The following is a 12,423-nucleotide window of genomic DNA, read 5'->3' as shown; positions in this document are numbered from 1 at the left end:
TGACGCACACAGCTGGGAGACCAGGGGACACTAAAAAGTGACGCACACAGCTGGGAGACCAGGAGACACTAAAGAGTGACGCACACAGCTGGGAGACCAGGGGACACTAAAGAGTGACGCACACAGCTGGGAGACCAGGGGACACTAAAAAATGACGCACACAGCTAGGAGACCAGGGGACACTAAAGAGTGACGCACACAGCTGGGAGACCAGGGGACACAAAAAAGTGACGCACACAGCTGGGAGACCAGGGGACACTAAAAAATGACGCACACAGCTAGGAGACCAGGGGACACTAAAAAGTGACGCACACAGCTGGGAGACCAGGGGACACTAAAAAATGACGCACACAGCTAGGAGACCAGGGGACACTAAAAAGTGACGCACACAGCTGGGAGACCAGGGGACACTAAAGAGTATCGCACACTTCCAGCGTTTGCTTTGTGATGAGTTTGCACATGTCGGCTACTCTAGGTTCCTCCTCCTCCTCCTCCTCCTCCTCCTCCTCTAAACCATGCCAGAGAGTCTTCATTGATCTCCTGCAGGCAACAGGTTGGAGGCTGGTGGTCGCAGCAGCTTTGAAGATATTTACCTCTAATGAAGTTTCTCCCCTGAGAGGGAGCTGGGAGGAGATAAAACTCTCCGAGCAGAGAGAGGAGCAGCGATCAATCCTCCAGGCCTCAGCCTCAGGACTGATGGAGGACAGCTCTGTGCTCGGGGGGGAAACTGCAGAGAAGAAGTAATAAAAGAGTCGTAGCTCAGCCTCCACCGGCGGCCATGCCTCCGTCCCCTCCCGTGTTTTTCTGCCACTTATTTACAGAGGCTTCCTCTCCAATAACGACGGATTTAACGACAGGTGATAAATCCTTTGCTCTGAGGATTTTATCTGCCAATTACACGCTCCCTGCCGGGGTCGTGTTGATACCGGTGTGTTTCAGTGAACGTCTCACTTTAGGTTCAAACAAACTTTATAACACTTCAGCGTTTTATTTTGCAGCGAGATAAAGGAAAACAACTTTAGTGTTTACTTCCTGTCTGTCTTCTTCTGCTGTTCCCTTTAATGTTTACTTCCTGTCTGTCTTCTCCTGCTGTCCCCTTTAGTGTTTACTTCCTGTCTGTCTTCTCCTGCTGTCCCCTTTAGTGTTTACTTCCTGTCTGTCTTCTTCTGCTGTTCCCTTTAGTGTTTACTTCCTGTCTGTCTTCTTCTGCTGTTCCCTTTAGTGTTTATTTCCTGTCTGTCTTCTCCTGCTGTTCCCTTTAGTGTTTACTTCCTGTCTGTCTTCTCCTGCTGTCCCCTTTAGTGTTTACTTCCTGTCTGTCTTCTTCTGCTGTTCCCTTTAATGTTTACTTGCTGTCTGTCATCTTCTGCTGTTCCCTTTAGTATTTACTTCCTGTCTGTCTTCTTCTGCTGTTCCCGTTACGATACGTCCACACAGCAGCGTTAAAAAAATCTTCCGAACTGCATTGTGGGAAGCAGAGCGGAGCTTTGCTGGCGTTTCAGGCTGCAAAAGTTGAGCAATGTTCAACTTTTGAAGCTTCTGAAGCTTCGGTGGAAGCGTCAGCCAATCAAACCGCGTGTATGCTGGGAGAGACACACCGCAGGTCATTTCCTCATATTCCAAAAAATGGAGCAAGCTTCAACGCACGCCGCTGTGTGGACGGGCCGTTAGTGTTTACTTCCTGTCTGTCTTCTTCTGCTAAGTGTTTACTTCCTTTCTGTCTTCTTCTGCTGTTCCCATTAGTGTTTACTTCCTGTCTGTCTTCTTCAGCTGTTCCCGTTAGTGTTTACTTCCTGTCTTTGATTATACCATGATGTGTAGATCACAGTTTAATAACTCTCTATCCCCCCTTCCCCCTCTCAGGTGTGTAAGGTGTTGAACTCCACCTGTATGAGCTGCTTCGCCCCCTCCCTGATGGCGGAGTATAATCCCACCTTGGACTCAGTGAAGCACGCGGATGAGTTTGGTTTCATCTTCAACAACGTGCAGGCGCTGCTGGTCTACAACAACACCAACCTGCTGTACTACCCCAACCCTGTGTTCGAGCCCCTCAGCACCTCGGGGGTCCTGGAGCAGAAACCTGGATCTCCCATTATTCTCAAGGTACAGGAAGCACAAACGCAGCCTATCCTGAGATCCGTTAACCGTGCCAGTGTTCATTTCGTCAACGAAAACGATGACGAAAAATGTTTGTCAACAACCTTTTTTACATGACTAAGACGAGACGATGACGAGCTAAAAATCATTTCATTTCATTTCAAACCTTTATTTAACCAGATTGGTCCCATTGAGATCATATATCTCTTTTTCAAGGGAGACCTGCAAAAAATAGATTCTTGATCATAAAAACTATGACGAAATGTTTATTTAGTTTTCGTTGACGAGACGAGACGGGACTAAGGTGTTAATGGTGGACTATCGGACATTCAAAATGCAGGGTCTTTTCCCCCAATTGTCCGTCTTGTCTGTCAAAATGCATCTTACTTTTGTAACTTGCAATACCATTATTTCCGCTCTCTTCACTCCAGAAGAGCGATCTCCCTGTGTCTCTCTGTGTGCGGGGGGCGGGGCCTCTCTCTCTCTCTGTGTGCGGGGGCCGGGGCCTAACAGGGCACACAGATTTTTAAGAGTAGTAGTACCGTTAAAAACCTTAACGATACCCATCTCTAGATATTACACAAGTAAAGTGTTAAGAAAGTGAAATGTTGCTTTAGGAATTTCAACACTTGATGCTGTCACCTTGATTCCAATTTCAGATTCCTGTATTTGCCAAACTGAATTGGTTTGAAGAGAGAAAACATTTTGACTAAAACGTTTTGAGTTTTCGTCGACTAAAACTATGAAGGATAAAAAGGACTAAAATGTGACAAACTAATAACCATTTTCGTCAAAAGACTAAATCAAAAATAGCTGCCACAATGAACATGAATTGTTTGTGTTGAATGCCTATGTGAAGCACTTTGAATTGCCTCTGTGTCTTAAAATGTGCTGTACATATAAACTGACCTTGAACCTTGAAACACGGATTAAACCCACAATCTCAATCTCAATCTTTATTTATCTATATAGCACATTTAAAAACAACCTCAGGTGACCAAAGTGCTGTATCAACATATAAAAACACATGTAAAAATGTTATATTCAACTAGTGTTAAAACACACTCGTAACGTTGCAAGACACAGATTTGTCTTCTTGTTTGGTCGTTGTTACTTTATCTGGATATCGATGATCATGTGTCCAGCTTTGTGCACAGCATTTTTTATATTTATACCACAAATTGACACGATATCCTGCATTTGATTGACAGTCGGAATTGTATAACTTGGCTTTTATCCAATGGATGTTTAGGAAGCAAGAGAGGGCGATCACTATGAGCTGTGTCAGATGTGAGACTTAAGAGAAAACTATTTTTAAAGCAAAAACAACCACTTTTTAAAACTGAATGTGGAGTAAAGGCGACTAAAAGACTTCCAACGAATTTCAAAACCATTTCTTAAATCCCACCTTCCACGACTTAGCATTTGTAATACATGCTCAAACTAATAATTGCCTTGTAAGACTTATGAAGGATATAGGGGACAAGCTTGACTTAAAAAACTAAATCTGGACTTCAGGGTCACTAAAATACTGTGAAATGTGACAGAAAACAAATTAGATTAATAGATAATAAGCGTAACTCTTAAATACCTAGCACAGTTTACTATAGAAATCAGCTCGGTATATATATCATTTTATTTCTCATTATAGTGGTTGTTTCTGGCAGAATTCTCTGAGGAATTTAATTAATTTTTTCCGTCCTGATTGCCAGCTGTCCCCCCTTATTTCTCTGTGAAATGTATATTTATATATCTCACCTTGTTTGATCTCAGTATGGAGCCACATTAGGCCGCAGCTGGGACGTAATCCACCGTGTGTGTGTGTGTGTGTGTGTGTGTGTGTGTGTGTGTGTGTGTGTGTGTGTGTGTGTGTGTGTGTGTGTGTGTGTGTGTGTGTGTGTGTGTGTGTGTGTGTGTGTGTGTGTGTGTGTGTGTGTGTGTGTGTGTGTGTGTGTGTGTGTGTGTGTGTGTGTGTGTGTGTGTTTGCTTTGTGGGTTTTAAAAAATGGTTTTCATCTCCAATGAGCCATGGGTTGAGTTTTCCTCTTAATCTTCCCCCCCCCCCCCCCCTCAGGGCAGAAACCTGGTGCCCCCGGCCTCTGGAGGGGTGAAGCTGAACTACACGGTGCTGATCGGAGAGACCCCCTGCTCCGTCACCGTGTCCGAGAGCCAGCTGCTGTGTGAGCCCCCAAATCTCACCGGACAGTACAAAATCATGGTCAGTGTCCCCCTCCTTACCATACTTCCTCCTTTACTCTCTATTTCTGTCTCACACATATACTCACGTACTGCGAAATATACCTCAAAAGGGTCTTATTCTGCTAATTTTCAGGTGTATATCAGTATGTAGTGTCTTTACTTTAAAGAGTCCTCTCCTGCTGATGTTCAGGTGTATATCAGTATGTAGTGTCTTTACTTTAAAGAGTCCTCTCCTGCTGATGTTCAGGTGTATATCAGTATGTAGTGTCTTTACTTTAAAGAGTCCTCTCCTGCTGATGTTCAGGTGTATATCAGTATGTAGTGTCTATACTTTAAAGAGTCCTCTCCTGCTGATGTTCAGGTGTATATCAGTATGTAGTGTCTCTACTTTAAAGAGTCCTCTCCTGCTGATGTGCAGGTGTATATCAGTATGTAGTGTCTCTACTTTAAAGAGTCCTCTCCTGCTGATGTTCAGGTGTATATCAGTATGTAGTGTCTCTACTTTAAAGAGTCCTCTCCTGCTGATGTTCAGGTGTATATCAGTATGTAGTGTCTCTACTTTAAAGAGTCCTCTCCTGCTGATGTTCAGGTGTATATCAATATGTAGTGTCTCTACTTTAAAGAGTCCTCTCCTGCTGATGTTCAGGTGTATATCAGTATGTAGTGTCTCTACTTTAAAGAGTCCTCTCCTGCTGATGTTCAGGTGTATATCAGTATGTAGTGTCTCTACTTTAAAGAGTCCTCTCCTGCTGATGTTCAGGTGTATATCAGTATGTAGTGTCTCTACTTTAAAGAGTCCTCTCCTGCTGATGTTCAGGTGTATACCAGTATGTAGTGTCTCTACTTTAAAGAGTCCTCTCCTGCTGATGTTCAGGTGTATATCAGTATGTAGTGTCTCTACTTTAAAGAGTCCTCTCCTGCTGATGTTCAGGTGTATATCAGTATGTAGTGTCTCTACTTTAAAGAGTCCTCTCCTGCTGATGTTCAGGTGTATACCAGTATGTAGTGTCTCTACTTTAAAGAGTCCTCTCCTGCTGATGTTCAGGTGTACATCAGTATGTAGTGTCTCTACTTTAAAGAGTCCTCTCCTGCTGATGTTCAGGTGTATATCAGTATGTAGTGTCTCTACTTTAAAGAGTCCTCTCCTGCTGATGTTCAGGTGTATATCAGTATGTAGTGTCTCTACTGTGACATGTCTCCATACTTTAGTGTGCTGCAGCACCTCTTTTCACCCTCTGTCTGAAACCAGAGCCCAGTCTGCTCTGATTGGTTAGCTGGCCTGCTCTGTTCTGATTGGTCCACCGCTTAGAGATGTCTCGCCCCCTTAGCCTATCACGTACAATGTGTTGGAGCGCTAGCCAATAGAAGAATGAGTGTTCCATAGTGATGTCACCATCTTCTGGAAGTGAAATAATGAAAGAATAATTTACTGTACTTTTCTCTCTCCTCAGGTCCAGGTGGGGGGTCTCCACGTGTCCCCCGGCTCGGTCCACATCATGTCCGACAGCCTGCTCACGCTCCCGGCCATCGTCAGCATCGCGGCCGGCGGAGGCCTCCTCCTCATCATCGTCATCCTCGTCCTCATCGCCTACAAGAGGAAGTCCCGGGAAAACGACCTGACGCTGAAGCGCCTGCAGATGCAGATGGACAACCTGGAGTCACGAGTCGCCCTGGAGTGCAAAGAAGGTCGGTGTTACAGAACAGAGTTTAGTTTAGTCAGATCTCAGTACTCACATCTTCCATATTGATGAAAAACAGTATGATAGGGGACCTTTAAGGAGTGTCAGCCGATGGAAACTAAAATGAACCAGATCTGATATCCCTCATTTTTAACGCTATGTCCCCCCTCCTCCCCCCAGCCTTCGCCGAGCTGCAGACGGACATCAACGAGCTGACGAGCGACCTGGACCGGGCCGGGATCCCCCACCTGGACTACAGGACGTACGCCATGAGAGTCCTGTTCCCTGGCATCGAGGACCACCCTGTGCTCAGAGAGCTGGAGGTAAGGAGATTCAAGATTCAATGGTTTTATTGTCATATGCACATAAGCTACAGCGTAGTATAGTGCAAGAAGTCTATATACATGTAAATAGAATATGATATGTACAAGAACAGAATATGACATTAAATAATGTACATTAAGACAAAATTAAATACGGTTTATTTCGGTGATAACTATTTATATGAATAAGTATATTGCAAGATTACAACAGGAATGTTTATCGGGGCACTTAGCAGAGCTCAGGTGTGGAGGGGAACTTATTTTTTTACTTTGTTAGGGATTTCCTCAGACAAAATACAATATTTGACTGCAACCAGGGACTGGAAATAAGACGTCTGAGGGCCAATGAGTGAAGAAAATACAGGAGAAAGTCAGAATGAGGCTAAAAACAAGAGACGGTGTGCAGTAGCAAGTTCCTGCAGGGGCAAAAGGATAGCAGTGTGGCTGTTATCCCTTCAAACCACTGCACACACACACACACACACACACACACACACACACACACACACACACACACACACACACACACACACACACACACACACACACACACACACACACACACACACACACACACACACACACACACACACACACACACACACACACACACACACACGTATATACACCTGACATGCATGGGAAACAGGGTCCCAGCTCACAGCTATTTCATCCACCAGTGGCTGCAGGATGAGAGGTAATGAAGTGAGTAATTCCTGATCCTCCTGCAGGACGGATGGCTCCTCCAGTGTCTGTTAACACTCGTCCGGGGGCCAGAGGCATGCTGGGAAAATAGTTTATTTTGTGAGGAACAGACAGAGTGGAGGAAACTGTCAGGGGAGGAGAGATTGGTCACGATACATCTCCATCTTTCTATCTGTGGATCATGACGCGGTGGTTCAGTTCAGACTGTCCTGCACACTGGAGCTCAAAGTGTCCCTTCTTAGTACTAGATTAGTGGACAAATAGTATCTTAAAGGTCACCTATTATGCAAAATCCACTTGTTCATGTCTTTTCTACATCAACATGTGTCCCCTCTTCTCCATGTCTCTTCTACATCAACATGTGTCCCCTCTTCTTCATGTCTCTTCTACATCAACATGTGTCCCCTCTTCTTCATGTCTCTTCTACATCAACATGTGTCCCCTCTTCTTCATGTCTCTTCTACAACAACATGTGTCCCCTCTTCTCCATGTCTCTTCTACATCAACATGTGTCCCCTCTTCTTCATGTCTCTTCTACATCAACATGTGTCCCCTCTTCTTCATGTCTCTTCTACATCAACATGTGTCCCCTCTTCTTCATGTCTCTTCTACATCAACATGTGTCCCCTCTTCTTCATGTCTCTTCTACATCAACATGTGTCCCCTCTTCTTCATGTCTCTTCTTCATCAACATGTGTCCCCTCTGTGTAAAGAGACTCTGAAAGTTTTAGGAACAAAGATTCTCTCTCTTTTTGTCCTGATCCATTTATATAAAAACCTGTCTGAAAATGAGCTGATCAGACTTTGGCCACTTTATGATGTCATAACGATTTTTTGGCTTTTGTAACCATTAGCCAATCACCAACCAAGGTAACAATACGATATGCAACGATATGCAACGATATGCAACGATATGCTACAATATGCTACGTTATGCTACCCTATGCTACAATACGAAACAAAACGATATGCTACGAAATGCTACGAAATGCTACGATATGCTACAATGTGAAACGCTACAATACGATACCATACAATATTGTCCCCGTAAGGAAATTGGTCCTGGAGTCAAAATGCCCAAAAATAATTGATTACATTATATTTTTTCTTCATATATTTGAAGAACGTGTATCCAATTATCATGGTGTAGAAATAATATTATATAAAGCAGTATTAAATGGGTAAACTCAAGTAAAGTACAAGAATGTCAAATGTGCCCTTTAGTAAATACACACAGCAATGAGGAAATATTCCATTCAGGCTTTTTCTATTTTTCAAAAGTCCTCAGATTAGATGTCAAACTTTTTTAAAACAGTGACAAAGAAACACAGAGAAAGAGAGTCGTGCCTCTCTGGGATCCTCTTACTCTGGGAAGTTACTTGACATCTGACTTGAAAGTGCAATGGCAGCTAACTCAGTGCTTTTTAGCAGCGCGGGTCAATAATTGATTAGGATCCTCTCAGTTACTCTCCGTGTGTCTGCCGGCAGAGAAACATGAGCCAGGCTTTGGAAAAATCTTTATTTTGGGTGAGACAAGGTCAAGAAGAAAAGTTGAGGAGCAACAAACATTTTCAAAAACACATTCAGCTCGGTAGAAATCAAATGTCGTGATCCTGGATTTTGTGTCTCTGTTTTGAAAGATCACATTCCTCTCTATGTTTGGTTACAGGCATATACTGTATATAGACAGGTCTAATCACACCGACAAAACACAGCTACAGAGGGGAAGCTAACAAGTGTCTAAATGAGACGACTAAACGTCATCACGCCCAACATTAGCCTATGGGCTCAGAACAGTCTCATAATACACACATGCACACAGAAGGATTCACACTTGTATTTCATGATCCGCAAAAGGATTCACACTTGTATTTCCGGATCCACACTTGTGTTTTTCAATGCACACACAAATGTGTTCCGTTTCATATACATGTAAATAAAATCCAAATACAGAAAAAAGTTTTACATATGTATTTTTGATCCTCACATATTTGTTTTCCGTTTAAAACCGCTGCACCTGCAAACACAAACCGCTTTCTGTGCATGGATCGCTCTGCATTCGTGTGTGGGTTTTTTGAGACTCCCCTGACGGTGACCCGATTCGTACTTGTAATTTTTTCTATCTATAGCCAATCAGATGTCTCCTCAATTCTAAGCCAATCACATGAGCGCGCCCCCACAAGGGTAGATTTCTTGCGTTCATGACGTAGCGCTTCATGTACGCATTTTGCGCTGTCCGGAGCTGACAGGTCCATGGAGCCTGCCTGCAGGCGCTAATCTCAGGACACCTCCACTCTCAGTACATTACCACTTTCCGATCAGGAAATGCACGCAAATACAAGCCTTTATATTATTAAGGTACAGTGCCACTTTCCGAACCATTAATGAATGCTTGTGTACACAAAAAACGGCAGGCAAAACTGTTTTAAATGTGTGTTTCCTGTATGGCGATCAGCTGCTTTATTTATGTCTGTATGAAGTTGTTGTGAGTGTGGAGGGAGCAGCTACAGGTTAGCTTAGCCTAATCGATCAGTGCACTACGAAGCCAGTGCTAGACAGTGAACTGTCAACGGGGGGAGCCCCGCCGGTCATTATCGGCCGATATTCACTCTTAATAGTTTGATCGGTGCTCTCTATAAAGGCCGATCAGGAGAGCTGGATCTGATCGATATGGACATAAACGCGAGTGAAGTTTTAGCGAGCTGCATGAGAAACTGACGGGCTGTCAGGAGAGAGGGAGGGAGAGAGGAAAAGAGATGATCCTTACTCCCGTGTTATTATCCGGTCATAGTCCGGTAATTACCTAACGGAAACGCTGCTACACAATTCTTATTATTATTATTATTGAAACATGACCGGTAAGTTTCAAATTTGTCCGGTAAAATTAAATTCTGTCCGCGGAAACCCTGCTCCGGACTACGCAAAATGCGTATATGAAGTGACATGAACGCAAGAAATCTACCCTCGTGGGGGCGCGCTCATGTGATTGGCTTAGAATTGAGGAGACATCTGATTGGCTATAGATAGAAAAAATTACAAGTACGAATCGGGTGACCGTCAGGGGAGTCTCAAAAAACCCACACACGAATGCAGAGCAATCCATGCACAGAAAGCGGTTTGTGTTTGCAGGTTCAGGGGATTTAAACGGAAAACAAATATGTGAGGATCAAAAATACATATGTAAAACTTTTTTCTGTATTTGGATTTTATTTACATGTATATGAAACGGAACACATTTGTGTGTGCATTGAAAAACACAAGTGTGGATCCGGAAATACAAGTGTGAATCCTTTTGTGGATCATGAAATACAAGTGTGAATCCTTCTGTGTGCATGCGTGTATTATGAGACTGTTCTGAGCCCATATTAGCCGCCTTTAGCTTAGCCGTGGTGACGTGAAGTCATGTGACCGTGCTGTAGTTCCTTTATAGCCCAACATTAGCCGCCTTTAGCTTAGCCGTGGTGACGTGAAGTCATGTGACCGTGCTGTAGTTCCTTTATAGGCCAACATTAGCCACCTTTAGCTTAGCCGTGGTGACGTGAAGTCATGTGACCGTGCTGTAGTTCCTTTATAGCCCAACATTAGCCACCTTTAGCTTAGCGGTGGTGACGTGAAGTCATGTGACCGTGCTGTAGTTCCTTTATAGCCCAACATTAGCCACCTTTAGCTTAGCCGTGGTGACGTGAAGTCATGTGACCGTGCTGTAGTTCCTTTATAGCCCAACATTAGCCACCTTTAGCTTAGCGTGGTGACGTGAAGTCATGTGACCATGCTGTAGTTCCTTTATAGCCTAACATTAGCCACCTTTAGCTTAGCGGTGGTGACGTGAAGTCATGTGACCGTGCTGTAGTTCCTTTATAGCCCAACATTAGCCGCCTTTAGCTTAGCAGTGGTGACGTGAAGTCATGTGACCGTGCTGTAGTTCCTTGATGTAGGTCCTTTTTACTTCAGAAATCATTAAGAGGTGTTTATATGTGGAGATTATCCTGCTGAACAAATTGTGTAAGTATCATAAACGTTTGTTTGACACAGATATTATTTTCTGACATCATCCAAAAACACAGTGGCTTTTTCAGGGAGTCAAGGAGATGCTGCCTTCAGGGTCCATTACAGATCTACAATATCACTGCACCACTTTATTAAACATAGCTTGAAATCAGGTGTGGGGCAGACAATCACAAAAGGCGGGAAAACACCACGACAGGAAGTGAAACCTTGTTTATCTAAATGACTAACCCTGGTTCTCCTGCAGGTGTCTGGTAACGGGCAGCAGGGCACGGAGAAAGCTCTGAAGCTGTTCGGGCAGCTCATCAACAACAAGGTGTTCCTGCTCACCTTCATCCGGACGCTGGAGATGCAGCGCTCCTTCTCCATGAGGGACCGCGGGGAACGTGGCCTCGCTCATCATGACGGCGCTGCAGAGCCGCCTGGAGTACGCCACCGACGTCCTGAAGCACCTGCTGTCAGACCTGATTGACCGCAACCTGGAGAGCAAGAACCATCCCAAGCTGCTGCTGCGGAGGTAAGTTATTTGTTTATTGTGTTTCTTCAGCGTACTTTTTATAGGGTTCCAACAGATCCTTGAGATACTTATAGCCTTGTAAATATGGTCAAAATAGGGCCTTAAAAGCTTTTGAAAATAGTCAGAAATACACCTGGGTCATATAAAAAGAGCTTGAGTTTATATACAGTATTCTGTGCAGGAAAGGAAAGATAAGTTATTTTGATATATTTATTTTCTTAACGTTAGTGAATTGAATATTGTGCTTTCTGCATGTTGGTCTCGTGCTTATGAGAAAAGTATTTTTTGTACTTAAAGTTAGAAAATATACTACGTTTAGCCATCTGCATCCTAAAGAAGTAATTATCCTTGATATATATCTCAAGGTATGCTGTTTTTGGTGCTTGAATTGCCTGGAAAGTCTTGAAATGTTGTTGGATTGAGTGTTTAGGAATGTCAAAAAACCCAGTAATTATCACCCAAAAGAGCTTCCTTTCTGTTTTTTACACGGATAAAAGTCTGCAAAGAAGTTAATCAAGGTCTCTGTTCTGACTTTGAAAAGATTAAAAAGTAGAAAGAAAAGGAATTAACATAAAGGAACAACAAACAAATGAGAAATCCCTTAATCCTCACTAACACCATGTGCAGTTTCAGTGTGTCGACTCGATTCATTTCAGGATAAGAGCACACTATAGATCTGTAGATATGTAAAGAAAGCTGTAGGAGAACATATAGACAGACGGGGATTTCTCTATATGTATTTCTCTCTTTCTCTTGTGGGTGCATGCATCAGTGAATCTACAGCATTGTGAGATAAACACAGGACGAGGAACATCTGCATTTTCCCCTCTCAAGAGCGAGTGTCACTCTCACTTATCCTCCCGGCTCGGCGGCTATAAAACATTCAGAGGCGGTAACTC

The 12,423-nt window shown here is 43.6% G+C and overlaps 1 protein-coding gene across 1 annotated transcript in view; it reads left to right on the top strand.

The window, feature by feature from the left end:
• LOC117484344 (plexin-A2-like) overlaps nt 1–12,423 on the top strand; it is a gene marked incomplete at its 5' end in the record, with an annotated part of 77,886 nt that overhangs the window by 27,297 nt on the left and 38,166 nt on the right. The window contains 6 exon segments of the mRNA XM_034132816.1: nt 1,864–2,103; nt 4,171–4,314; nt 5,747–5,981; nt 6,155–6,297; nt 11,255–11,386; nt 11,388–11,524. Coding sequence (XP_033988707.1) covers nt 1,864–2,103; nt 4,171–4,314; nt 5,747–5,981; nt 6,155–6,297; nt 11,255–11,386; nt 11,388–11,524 — 1,031 coding nt within the window.

Source organism: Trematomus bernacchii, unplaced genomic scaffold (assembly GCF_902827165.1).
Source record: "Trematomus bernacchii unplaced genomic scaffold, fTreBer1.1, whole genome shotgun sequence".
Lineage (NCBI taxonomy): Eukaryota > Metazoa > Chordata > Actinopteri > Perciformes > Nototheniidae > Trematomus > Trematomus bernacchii.
This window is presented reverse-complemented; position numbering and strand designations above follow the sequence as displayed.